The sequence below is a fragment of the Lepeophtheirus salmonis genome, chromosome 14, assembly GCF_016086655.4.
Source record: "Lepeophtheirus salmonis chromosome 14, UVic_Lsal_1.4, whole genome shotgun sequence".
In the NCBI taxonomy this organism is placed as follows: domain Eukaryota; kingdom Metazoa; phylum Arthropoda; class Copepoda; order Siphonostomatoida; family Caligidae; genus Lepeophtheirus; species Lepeophtheirus salmonis.
Window position 1 is genome coordinate 20,696,765 of NC_052144.2, and position 14,647 is coordinate 20,711,411.

The following is a 14,647-nucleotide window of genomic DNA, read 5'->3' on the forward strand; positions in this document are numbered from 1 at the left end:
TCATAATTATTGAAACAGAACGTTTAAGTATAAATTAATCACTAGTTTGTGTCCTCATGAAATACAAGAGCAATATTACTTGATATTTTGTCATCTAAAATATTTAATGTGGTAATTAAATTAAAGTTAAAATGCATTAATATGATTAAAACAAGAGAATAATTTTTATTTTGTGACCTATTAATTATAGAAATTGGATGTCCTTTCTATAATACAATATTGTGTTTGACAACAGCATCATGTAGTCTCGTACAATAGCCAAACTATATAATTAATTGACTAGTGGGCGTACCGGGCATTACTCCGAGTCGTTTTTAAAAATAAAACATTAAGTTTTTCAGCATGTCTCTTACTCATATTTATTGTATAGATAATTTGAAAAAAAATCCCTATTTTATAAATGAATATCTTAATTGTAACATTTATTTAAAAATTCCAATGATTTCAAAGAAAATTCAATGAAATTATGTACTATTTTGTATAAAATTCTAAATTTCTAACACGGTATACTAAATTACTTCTTTTTCACACTATTTTTAGTACTTTTGTCTTGAAACGGAAAAACAGGGGTGAGAGTGCTCTTTTTTCTTTTTCTTTCATTCTTTGATAATTCGTGGTGGTGTTAACATCTTCCTCTAAAAAGGAATTATTGTCTATCTTTACTCTAATTTTTTTAACGCATAGTAAAATAATTGTATATTTATTTAAATATAATTCATCCCTCCCCCCATGGTATAGCATATAACTGATACTAACCAGGGGCTTTATTCATTAATAAGTTATGTATAGTAAATAATTCATTGGTTAATGTTGACTTCTTCTATAGAGCGAATTAAAAGGATATATTTTTTGCAAGTTTGTGTGATGGTATGTAGTCTGTGGTCGCAAAATAAAAAGGGGAATCCCTTTTGAAATTAATTAATTTTGTTGCACACCCAAAATAAAAATTTTGGATTTACAAATAATAAATATATATTAAATAATATTAAGATTTCGAAAGTTGTACTATTTTGACACAAGACGGCACCACTCTCAATCCTTTTGTCAACAATCTATTATGCCATAAAAAAAGCACATGCCTATGGACAATGCCCAAGCTTACTTTTTACTTAACAAAATACATTCTTTTTGAAAGTTTAGACTTTCAATGGACAAAAAATCTTGCTATATTAAAGAAACAATCTAAAACTAATTATTATTAATTTCCTAAAATATTACTTGATATTTTTATTTTGTTCTTGGTCCAAAAACTTTTTTAATATTTTTGTACTATTATATAGTATTTGCACTTTTCCTACCTTACAAAGAATACAATCTCAATTAGTTTACATACATTATTTCAAACACATATGTTATATGTATGTTAGTTTTAAAGGATGTAAACAAAATCTTTGATAGTTTAATATACATTTGAGAGTCTCTTATTTTTATTATTATTCTTTTTTTGTAGTAGGAACTCTTAATTTTTATAGCTAAGAATAAGAAAAAACACATGTAACTGAGCTATGTATGATAATGAAGAGTCTATTTAGAATATAACATATCAGCATAAGGTGTCGTCTGGAGGATGTAATAGGTTTAAGAGGGAGTAACTTTCAGTAGTTACTACTCTTGTTTGAGAACGTTATTAATCTCTTCACCCTCCTCAGTTCATTTAAAATATCTAGCGGACACTTTTTGGGCGAGATAAGTGTAAAGAGAATGAAAAATAAATTTCTACCCATAATCAGCATTTTAATTCTACTCTTTGGGGTTTACATAGTGTTTGAAACGATTTTTGTTCAAAAAATTTATCACAATCCAGCAAAACAGTTGTATGAACAAGAAAACTCATCAAAAGAAATATTTAGGAACCGTAGACAACACACTCGACGGAAATGTCAATCAGAAGTTTTCCCAATTTTAAATCATTTTAAACACATCCTTGTGGACCAAAAAAGAAAAATAATTTTTTGTGTTGTGCCAAAAGTTGCGTGTACGAATTGGAAAAGGATTTTAATATCTCTAGAGACTGGAGAGGAACTTTTCAATATTAGAAATCCACATTCATACAACTTTAATTACCTATCAAATACATCCGACTCCAAGTCAAACTATACAAAAATTTTATTTGTTCGTCATCCATTTGAGAGACTCGTCTCTGCCTTTGAGAACAAAATTCACAAGCCCTTCTCCGATTACTTTAGAACCAGGCTACTTAAGGAGGGAATGAAAAATCTATCTTTTGCAGCATTTGTAGACTTCATACTCTCGAAGAAACCCCAGGATCTCAATGAGCATTGGGCACCTCAAAACTTACTATGTTTGCCTTGCCACATGGACTATGATTTTATTGGAAAATATGAAAACATTGCAAGAGATTCCGATTTTATTCTTCAAAATATTTTGAAAACTGACTTGAGGTTACCTCAGATTAAGAGCCAAAGTCCGATTGGAAGGACTGCAATACTTACACCGCAGTATATGTCCAATTTGAGCCAAGAAGCTCAAAAAAACCTTTTTGAATTATACAAAAAAGACTTTGAATTATTTGACTATTCTTTACAGAGACCATAATTCTAACTAAATATTTGCGAATTTTTTTTTTTTTTTGTACGTGTTGGGAAGTATTTACATTTAAACCTAATTAAGCGTTTTTTGTCAAATGCAACATTCTAATTTGATTTAATTTTCATCTTTTGACAGTGATTATTTAATGTATTTTTTCATATGTAACATTTTTGTATTTCATATTCCACCTCGACAAGTTGATTTTATATATATTTATACATCAGTAAATTAAATAAGTATCTCATCTCTTGTCGATTTTGTAGTTTTGCGCATCGAAAAATATTTTCTAAAGGATTGAGGTCCGGACACTGGCTAAGTCTCTTAAGGACCTTAGTGTACTTCTTCTTGAAACAATCCTTTGTTGCCATAGAATTATGTTTTGGGGTATAATCCTGCTGGAAAACCCATTACACGACTTATTTTCGATGATCTCCTCTAAGGGAAAGAGGTTGTTGACCAAAATGGCCCCGTCCATCCTCCCTTGGATGCTATAAAGTCGTCGTTTCTCCTTAGCAGAGAAACACCAGTAAAACATAATGTTTCAATTCCCATACTTGAGAGAGAGTATGGTGTTCTTGTGATTCTACTCAGCATTTTTCTTCTTCCAAAACCTTTTTTTATTTGTTCTTATAATATCCCTTACCATTAAAATGATAGACTATTCTTTTCAAAATCGACCAGGGATCAAAACTTATTTCTTCTAATATATATGTATAAAAGAATGCATTTAATATTCTGATAATTATGGAACACATGCATATTTATTATCTAAACATCTGTTTGTGTTTCAAATTGCTACACCAGTTCAATACTACCTTTTCAACAGAAATTATCATATCATACCAGAGGGCGATCGCAGGGTTATATTATATCAAAAATTAACTATTTTAGGAAAAAATTTGAAAAATTAAATTTTTAGATGAAAAATTTGTCAATTTGAAGTTAAAATATTAAAATTTAAAGCTATTTTCAAAAAATATATTTTTTTGAAAAAAAAAAAAAACACGGCTGTTCAAAAGCATTTCGAATATTATTTATTTTTGAAAATTTTTTTGAAAAATTACATTTCAAATATAAAATTTTCCTTAAAAAATATTCAAAAAAAAATTATTGTAAAAAAATTTCAAAAATTACACTTCAAATATAATATTTTTTGAGAAAAAAATTCAATTATATAAAAACTTTTCAAAAAAAAATCAAATATTTTATTTTCTATTAATTAGCCATTACGGGGGAAGGGGGCTAAAGACCTTCTAAGTTACCCCCTGTAGACAACCCTACATACTGTTATATTTTTCTTTCTGTAAAGTTTGAAAAAATATTAAAAAAATAATTGGTCAAATAATTATGTAAATTTTAGGCATCGATATATAGGTATTTGCTAATTTTTATTTTTTGTTCAAAAAATAAACTATTATTTATCCAAAAGAAATAAAAAAAATGATATATCTGTTAGTTTTCCTTTCTCTATTTAATTAATTTATAGATCTAACCCACTGTTTACTTATGTAGGTATTCAACATTTAATGAGATGATGTTTTATATCCAGGAAGGTTCGTATATACTATATTATATTAGAGTTATTTTAAGAGATGTTACATTTTTCAGGGATAGAGGCTTTACTTTTATTATTCTTATTGTATATGTATTATCTAAACTTTCTTTTTTTGAAATAAACAAATGACTTTTTAAATATTGTGAAAGGTTGAAAAGTGTTCAATCATTTAATGTTCCGTTGTATTGCAAGATTGATTAAATTAAGCAATATAATATTTTATGGACTCAGATCAAGTACATTAATTAAAGTCTAGAACGGGGCCCAGTAAATTTAAATATACTAAAAGTAAAGTACTTGATTGAATTATAACTACAACTTAAAAAATATATATTATTAGGCTTTTTTAAGGTATTCATAAATTTACAAGTACTTGCAATGTTTTAAAGTACAAGTAGAAAAACTATGAAGAATATATTTACCTCCATCAACGATGTTGTACAGAGTTCATATTTTTGTCTCTTTTTTTTTGTCTTTCTATTGGTCACTAAGATTACAGTAAAAGTTACAGATCAATTTTAATCTAACTTGAAACATATTGAGATACAGTGCTCAAATGGGAGTCAATATGTAAGTAAATGATCATGTCTTTGATTCATCTCCTGAATCAAACAATATATTCAAACTAATTAAATTTATTTCAAAATGTTATCTACTATAATATAATTTTATAGTTGTATGATTCTATGTCCCTTCATAAAAACTCAAAGAGTAGGATATTTCAAAAACTTAAACAGATAAACACTTTTAACATAAAATAAAAGTTGTTCAGAATTCTGAGTTATGTACGTAAATCTATGTTTCATTTCTATTCGAACCAAATTTCAAGGCTCTGGAGGCAAGTTTTTATTTTTTTTTTGTAAATAAGTTGATTTTTTTTCATGAAACAAGATCGATGCCCCGTGTCTCAAAGTTGTTTTTCCAATTTTTGATTCAATAATGCACCAAAAAAATTAAAAATCCAAAAAGCCGTTTATTGAAATCGAATTAAAAAAGAAAATTAGGGAGAAGATTACCGATATAGTCTTTTTATGGTTGAAGGAGGAACATATTTATAATTATAATGACTATAGAAATATTTTCTATTGAAAAGTTTTACTAAATTCTGGAGTTATCTAAATATAAATCAAATATTTAATACGGGTACGTCATAGTAAAGGGATATAATTACATCCCTTTTGGGAAACGTGAAAGTGAGAGGATTGAAGGGACCAAAGTTAGGAGCATGCTCCTATTCAATTTAAGAATAAATAATTATTGATTCTTAAATTGAATTATAGTCAGGAAAACCCTCCCAAATCCAGTATTCATATTTTGAAAGACTCAATAAAATTATATTTAAATTAAAAAATTAAAATAAATATTAATATACTTCATAAAATGATGTGCTTAAAAATATTTTACTAACCTATTGATATCTCTAAATTGATATAATTAAGCTAATACATTATTATATTACATTAAACAACTTAAAAAATAGAAATATTTGATTCGATCTCTATAATTTATATAAAAATTGAGCTTCATTTTCCAGCTAAATAACTTGAATTCCTTTTGGAACGCAATTCAAATCTAACTTTCCCTTTAATTCAGATCAAGATGAAACATTATCATTGTCCGAAAAATTTCAGACATTTGATCAAGTTTGTTCATTGTTTTCGTGCTTCACGAGAAGAAGATGTGCTTAGATCGAACATTTTATCCGTTTAAGCTAGGAACAATCTATTTGGAAAAATAAGTACAAGATACATATATAACCTTATATCTTTAATACATAATTGAGAAAGAGAACTGAGGATCAAAGGGATGATCGAATGATGATTAATAATATTAAGATTATATTAGGGAGCATTGTGTCTGTGCTATTTTCATTTAATCACTGAGTATTTTTAGTTAATTTTGCTTTATATAATAATAGCATAATCAGGAGTGTAGTGGGAAAAATACATTCTATCTGTGATAAATGTGAAAAGTAATTTATAATTACTTCTTCATACTCATTTTAAGATGTAGTCAGTGTACTTGTTTCACATTCGTTCATCTTGCAGACCGAATTAAATGTGAGGTTTCCAGTAAGCTTAGTTCTTAATTTATTATTTTTTTATTTTCTTCAAATACACATTTTTTTAATGTAAGAATCATTGAAATGTTTGAATAGAAAATTAAATTTAACGAAGTAAATCCTACAAAGTATTTTTGTTAAAACATGCCCCCAAAAAAAAAAAAAAAAAAAATAATTTTTCTTAAGTTGTCATTGAATTACTATTATTTTACATTTAAACACAACAAACTTAATATATATATTTTTTAAATTATGGTTTGTGTAATACTCCTAAATAAAATAATTATATATAGTAAATCATGGGCATAATGGAGTTGCACTTATAAAAAATTAATCATTTTTTGACATATGTGTGCAATAAATAATTGCAGTGTTATTATTTAGTTTTTTAAATGTATTTTTGGGTTATCATTAATTCAAAAAAATATTGCAAATACTGTAATGCGTAAAAAAAATATCAAAAATTACTAGTAATGATAATTATTTTAGAATTAGCGAATAGTAAACATGGTATTATTATATAAGGCAAAATTAATTGATAATATTCAAAAATGGGACGGACACAATACTGTCTACTATTGTATTAATATTATTAATCAAGTAATCATCATTCATCTCTTCGATCCTCTCTCTCTTTATTAATTATTTATGTTATTGTACATACTTTGCAAAAAAATGACTCCTTATTTTAACGGATAAAATGTTCAATCTAGTCTTTACTTTCGGTATTTCTTTTGCATATGACTTGTAAAAAAATGTGAAAGGTAATATCTGTATTACTCTCAAATTGAAACACTTACTTTACACATTTTTTTATAAATCAAAAACTGTTTTATTGTAGTTCCAAAATGGTGTATATGTGGAAAATACATTAATTGTAGCACATGACTTCATATAAATTATCAAATGATGATCCAATAAAGAGGAATAATATTGTACAAAGTAAAAGATGGTTTTACCATTTGATTTTTAGGAATCAAAAGTACAGTTCACCCTAAATGAGTTTAAGGGATTGACCCTTGACCAACTCCAGATATTAGTAGAACTCATTAGCTCCGTCCTCACATTAAAAAAAAGTAATCCAAGATATTTACAGTCACCTTGTCAAGATGTCAAAAGGAAAAACAAAGAGACGGCTTTTAAGCAAAATAGTTAATAAAATTCCCTAAACATTGATCAAAAATTGCTCAAAAATATGAGAAAGTTCTAAACAAGGCATTATTGAATATAGTCAGATTAAATGTTTCAGGATCATATTGAAAAGTATTGATAATAGAATGTAGATGTAAATATATATGGATAATAAATGTGGGTCTCAGCCCTTGGTAGCTCCATTATTCGCATTAGTTGCTGTATTATTTGAAAATTCCTCCCCCAAAGTAAATGCACCTGTATATAAATAATTTTCAATCAAAATGGTTTTCCAGTCTAATATCCCGCATAAGGAAAATATATTATGAATTGAAAAAAATGTAAATGGTACTCAACCATTTAGAAATATAAATATATTCTAATTTATAGTATCTTATATTGTATCTTGCAATATTTTCTTCGAAAAGAGACATAAAATAAGGCCCACAATCAGTTGGAAATTAACCATGCAGAAAGACAAATATTAAGGTGACAATAAGCAATACATGGCTTAGTTAGGGAAACTAAATAACCTGATCTTGAGAAGTTTAATAAAGCTGTCATATTTGGTCTACTTTAGTATATTATGTTAAAATCCTATGGAAAAGAATCAGTATAATGGTTATTACTGCAAAATAGTTACCCCGAATAAACATTAAATCTAGAGCATAAAAAAGTTAAAAGCTGACGGAAATGGAACATTCTTTCGTATACCTTGTTTCCAATGTATTTTTCTTCCTGCATCAGGTTACTTTTATTGTATCACCCAATCTTTCATAGGAAAAAAGTCCATAATGAGTTAGTACTTAGTCAATGATTCCAAACTATAGAATGTTTCTTCAATCATAGTAGAGAATAGTTCACAGCTTAACAAGAACTACTTCAAATTTTACCAAGCAACTTTCCCAAATCTTGATAAGGGGAAAAACAAGCAGAAGCATCGATAGTTAACAAAGAAATATATACTGTAAATTTTTGTGTTAGCGTCGTGCCATATATTAGTTTGTAAGAGGTTTCGTGTTTACATTTGTCTTACTTTTTCCGTAGAAAAAGTATGTAACAGACTATACTTTATCTATTAATATTATTCAATAAGACTGGGGTGAATGAAAAGAATAATTCTTGGTGCATAGTCTATGTGCAGGATATTTCAACTTTTGTTGTTTAATTATATGATTCTACACGTACCATATTTAACGTATGAGTTTCTTAGTCCTCAATTTCAGTAATTTTGAATTGTTTTGCTTCAAAAATATCATAGATGCAATTTAAACGTATTCATTGAATTATTAATTTCTTTCTTTATGACATTCCCGTAACGATCTAAAATGAAAATCTTTTACGCCGATATTTCATTATAGAAAAAATTCTAACAATATGAAACTTGGATGTAATGGTTGTAAATTACTCAGTCAGTGCGAACAATATTTTTTGAAATCCGTCTACACAAACAAACAGAAGTGGCTGCTATATCAAATTGCAACATCGTCTCTTTTTATTAACAAGTTGTGCACTGAACAAAGAAGTAAAACTCACTCCTTAGGCCCATACTGTAACGGAACTTTGGCATACTTAGTGTATCGCTGTTCTAAATTAATACCAGTAATACAAATCTGTATTTTTAAAATATAGGAAAGCTTGAAAGCCAGGATAACAGAAGCTCACTATGACTTAGGAACCCATATTTATTCTCTGAATGCTTTCAAAGTAGATGTGTTTCACATTAAAATTGAAAAAATAACTTACACTGTCAGATGCCATCCCATTCCGATTCTATTACATATATAAAAAGTCGTAGAAAAAGTGCTCGATATTTTGGCAACTTTACAGAAAACAGACAACGTTTACTTCTTACCAAAGTTTTTCAACATCTGAGAATCAAGAAATAGAATGAATAACTCCCAAATTTTAATAGCTAATACAATCTTATAATTTATATATAAATTACTTATTTTTTCGATCAATCTCCATGTTTGAATAGCAATAATTACGCTTAGAATATTTTTATTACCAAATTGTGATTTCACGTCAACTAAGTTATTTTTTAATAAGTTGAATAGGTAATTTATGGTATATTTGTTTGTATAAGTTTATTTGAAATATATCTTTAAAAAAAAGATACTGAGTTTTGTTGATGTGAGGCCTAATGTTAGAAAATAAAGCAAAATACAATACACGTGAGAAGAGGCGTGGTGTCGTAACGCTTCAGCAAGAGAAGTTTTAATACGTATTGTGGAGCCTACAATTTGCATAACTCTCTTTTTATTTTTTCATTCAATCTCAAATATAATTCAGATTAGTGTTGTGTCACTCTTTATTTAATCATCTAGTCCAGTCAAGTCTTAGGAACTGTCCTGTCAGTCCTTGGGACCGGTTCATAAGATTGTTGATCCTTCGGATTCTCAGTGGTAGAACTGATTAAAAAATGCTTTATAGGAAGTGTTACAATCATCCAATTTATTCTGTTCGATAAAATGTTGCCAACGAGAATCTAACTTAATAATGCCCTTCTCGTAGAATCCCTTATCCCTATTGAAAAAAAACAAAAAACTCGGACAACCTATTGAGGGTAAATTTGTACCAGCCCAAGCGTGTCGGCCATAGACATGAACAGGGGTAGTTACTTGATGCCTGGTTTGTATTGTAGGGTGGATGGATAAGAAGTTCCAGCTGAGCTTTTAGAGCTTCTGGCGCGTCATTAAAGATGTGTACGGCCTGGCAATGTCTTGCTTATGTATTGATAGTTCCTATTCCCCAAGGCTGGTCGATTCTGTTCGATCGCGAGCTTCAAACAGTTGAGTTGTTCACAGTAGAGGGCAGAATTGAGTGGATTTTTTTTAGGTCGAACCACTGCTGTGCAACACGAACTACAAGAGTATGGGCTATACATTGCAAATATTCTTAGTCGTTTTTGACGCGTTTTTCCCTTTCAGATAGTAAAAATGTAAGATATGGCATATTTCTTCCTTTAAGACCTCTATACTCGACACACGATACTTCACGACTGAATTGGCCAAGCAAATACTGTAAAAATGTGTTTACACTTACGTATACACTCACAAACATTTACAAAGCGTTATCGTATGATACGATAAGACCAATAATAAAACAGACACACTTAGTTAAAAAAAGGCGGGATATAAAAAAATTATTTTTCCCAAACCTAATATAGTCCCTCCCCCAAAAAGAAGACGAAAGACGAAATATCATTTCTTTACTCCATTCACAAGATGTATTCTACAAATTATAATCCACAATTTGGTACATATAAATTAATATTTTGTTTTTTTATTACTTCTTTTGTTTTGAATATCTCTACCTATTAATTTTTTTATTTAAAAGTACAGTAATTTTATCATGATTGATTTTATATGATTATACCTGCTTTGACAATTAATACAAAATCTCATTAAGATCCATTTAGAATTGATGACAACGGGACAATTAAATAAATGTATTCTGCATTAGGAATTGTGAAATAATGTATCTTAAAGAATGAATAACGCAGACTAATAAAAAATAAATAAATAAAAAGAAAAGTAAAGAAGGAACTATATATGCATATACTTAGTTTTTTCCACTCTCAACTGTTTTAGGTAATCTTAGATCAGTGATCTAATACAAACGTAATGACAGCTAAGCTACTCTCATGCCAAAAATTTTTAAATTGTAAGATATATTCTGTTAATTTTTAGTGTTTTTACCGGGGACATGGTTTTTAAAACTAAGTTAATGTACATTGGAAATGGAACAAATTTTTTGCTGCAAGTCCAGCATTAATAAGAAATCACATTATTTTAAATAATTTGTATGTAAGCTAAAAGTATAATATGTTTAAGCATAAACAATTTATCTATCAAAATGGTCAAACAAAGATTAAACGTAGTTAAAGTAAAAGACCATTGCATTTCAAAGGGTCAAAGTTAAAACAAAAATGCATAATTGATCATAACTTTAAAACATATTAAGATACATAACTCAAATTTGATTTTTTTATTATTAAAGTACTACTCAAAAACACACAAAAATCGAAAAACCTTCATTTCTTGTAGAATGAAGATATTTTTTCAGCAGGAGAAACACATTGTAGCTATAAGGACATTCTCAAAAACTCAAACGAAGTCGAACTCGAATCCCATATAGTCTCATTTTTGGAAAAATTTAATATTTTCTATTTAAAGAATGATTGAGAGATACTAAATGTTTTATAAAATTATATTTGAAATCATTTAATTTGAAATCTGAATAATTTTAATTTAATTTCTTATGAGTTTTTTGGAAGACCCAATATAGGCGGAGTACCGTAGTCTTCCCTCACTTGATCGTACTAATATCCTTATGTTAACTATTAAAATAACGTACACATTCATAAATGAATTTATTTTACGATCATATCTAATAAATAGATAATGTATTTAGCATAATATCTTAATGGATTAAATCCTATATATATATATGATCCTCTATTTTTGTGTTAGATAAATGGCAAATAAAGAGTCTATTGGGTAAAAATTTACATTTGAATAAAGTCTAAAAGAGTTAAGCTGGATAGTTTTGATTATATTGTGGAAAATATCAATGTGTATTGAACGTACACACTACATAGTTACTCAATATAAAGCTTATTTTATTATCAGTGTATCTGTCAGATGATTTTTTCTACACATTGATAATATATTTTCATCGAAATAAATAAGCGAATAAATAAAAAGTTACAATGGTAACAGCAATATAAATATTTTTTTTTTCACAATCATAACAATTACATTTATTAGTTTATATAATATTTTTTTTACATGTATACATATATGAAAGGTAACTTCTATTCATAACTCTTTTAGATCAAATATAAATTTGAATAACTTACATTTAACTCTCGATTAGAGAACATCATGTTCAATAGAGTGGTAAGTGAACTAGGAAATAAGTTATAACGTATTTAACCCATTACTTAGATTATATACAGTTGAATGATTGAACATGATTATGACCTTTAAATTTTGCATATTTTTTACCATTCTATCCATTTTGAACTCGTAAATTGAAGTCAAAATTATAAAAGTACTTGTATAAATATAAAAATTGAGAAAACACAAATTTTCATTTTAAAATAATTTGAAGAATGTGAGTTTTTGGTTTCAAAAAGATATAATCTGTTATTATCCAAATAAAAACTATATATTTTTTTATTTTAAATAAAAATTTCATTAAAAATGCAATAGGGAAGTTTTAAGGATTAAGTTAGTACCCATTCTTTTTTGATGAGGTTGCATTATTATATAGATAATAGCTATTATTTTACATTTTTGTAGCTACTGTTGGTCGGTCATCACAAAAAAAAAAAAAAAAAAAAAAAATCTAAGAAAACAAAAGGAAAAATGAAATTTCATCTCTAAAAGATCCAAAGAAAGTTTATGCACTTACGTCTTCAACTTTGTTTGAAATGTAGAAAAATATTCCAACATGTAAACTCTTCTATTAATATATTTATGAGACTCGAAATTATCAAAACGAAGTCTCTATAAGCATTTTAACTGACTAGTTTCGAATAATTCTTTATTTTATCTTTGTGAATTTTTATGAAGTGATCGAGCACTATTTACGAGTATATACGAGTAATATTTTCCATCCAATATTTGACAAATGCTTCAAAATGAAGTAATATGAATTCTATTTTGATTTGATTTGCAATACTAAGCATGCCAAAAAAATCAAATTGCTTAACTAACCAAGTTAACTGAAAAACTAAACTGATTTACAAAGTATAAGATTAAAAAAACATGAAAAAATTACATTTTTAAATATTTATTCATACTTATGATTTAAAGAAAACATTGATTTTATTGATCATATGATGAGTTCAGATATGGCTTCAACTTTGATATACATATTTCATCATTTAGCTTCTTTATTGACATTGATAATTTACTACTACCTATTTGGGTAAATATTACTAGCAAGATGAATGTTCAGCATAATTGAATATATTGAGTCATGGATATGTTCAATTACGTATGTTATCATTTTTATTTTTTCAAATTTATTTGGAGGATTAATTTCAAAATACGATTTAATATTTGTGGTGCATCAATCTAAACATAATATCGAATAATAATCTAAGAAGAAGACAATCCCAATTAATTGAATTTACTTCATTTATTTGTTATGCCTACTTTCTACCCAATATTTCATAGACATATTCGAGTCAATTATCGGCTTGTTTTTCTAATTTGTAGGAAGTGATGAGATACAAAATAACTTAAGCTATAATGTGGTGCCCTTTTAAGATTTAAAAAACTTATATTGCCCCCGATCTGGTTTTTTAAATAAATCTATTCATTTATCTTTTATTGTGACGATCAATTTTGGTTACTTTAAATTTATAGTGGCTGCAATGGGTAAAAAAGAATACTTAATTGATCAAAGTTAATGATAATTTATCGAAGTGTACAAATATAATCCAAACTGAATTTTGAGCCAAATCATTCTTGCTTGCCGTATAAATTAGAATGAGAAAGAAAGTTTAATGAAGAAATAAATAAATTATTAACTAATTCAGACTGAAGTGTTAATAATAACAGATTTTAATTCGTGGGAAATATTTTTTTTTTAAAGTGCTTTGATTTAGCTTTGACCGAGAGATAATAATGTGTTTCATCATTCCAAGTTTTAAATTACAAAGAATCCTTTATAAATTAGTCATAAATAAATTTAAAAGAACAACAACTCGAAATTTGATTTAACAAAGCAAGTGTATGGGGGTGAAATAAATAATATTTAATTAATCGGACTCTCATGAGTCCCGCCATTTAGTCTTCTTGAGCTAGGTGTAAAATAGGCACCCATATAAATTTTCAGCCTCCTAGGTCCCACGGGCGTGGGAACACACACAAACTCTATTATATTTATACAGATAATGATTTTTAAAAAAAGATGAGACCTAGCAACGTATTTGATGATAACCCCTTATCATCAGATTTGTGAAAAGTGAGGGAGATATCCTACAAAATCTACTGTAAAAACAAGTTTTTTAAATACCTGCATGCATAAAAAATTACTGTTTAATAATATTTTGGGAGTGAGAGAGATGTATCTCTGGTATAGTGAACTTCAAGAAAGAGACGTTGTAGATTTATACTCTCATCTATATTAGCTCTGAAATATTTTCAAATCACATGGTAGAAATTTTTTGGGTATTCTCCCACCTTTCTTAGGCAGCCTTCCACAATTCATAAAAGACATAAATTAGATCTATAGATCTGTCCATTCAATAAGTATCATCTAAAGTAGTTTAATAAGCTCAAGTATTAAATAAAATACAAAATGCACTATAGTATTACAAACTTATT

The 14,647-nt window shown here is 27.5% G+C and overlaps 1 protein-coding gene across 1 annotated transcript; it reads left to right on the forward strand.

The window, feature by feature from the left end:
- Positions 1-1,561: 1,561 nt before the first annotated feature.
- Positions 1,562-4,243, forward strand: LOC121129524 (carbohydrate sulfotransferase 11). The gene is made up of 2 exons (XM_040725245.2): positions 1,562-4,103; positions 4,159-4,243. The coding sequence occupies exon 1, from the start codon at positions 1,702-1,704 to the stop codon at positions 2,554-2,556; it is 855 nt and encodes a 284-aa protein (XP_040581179.1). The 5' UTR covers positions 1,562-1,701; the 3' UTR covers positions 2,557-4,103; positions 4,159-4,243.
- Positions 4,244-14,647: the final 10,404 nt, after the last annotated feature.

What these genes read in the sequence shown, in the direction of transcription:
- LOC121129524 (XM_040725245.2), top strand. Translation starts at nt 1,702, where the DNA reads ATGAAAAATAAATTTCTACCCATAATCAGCATTTTAATTCTACTCTTT.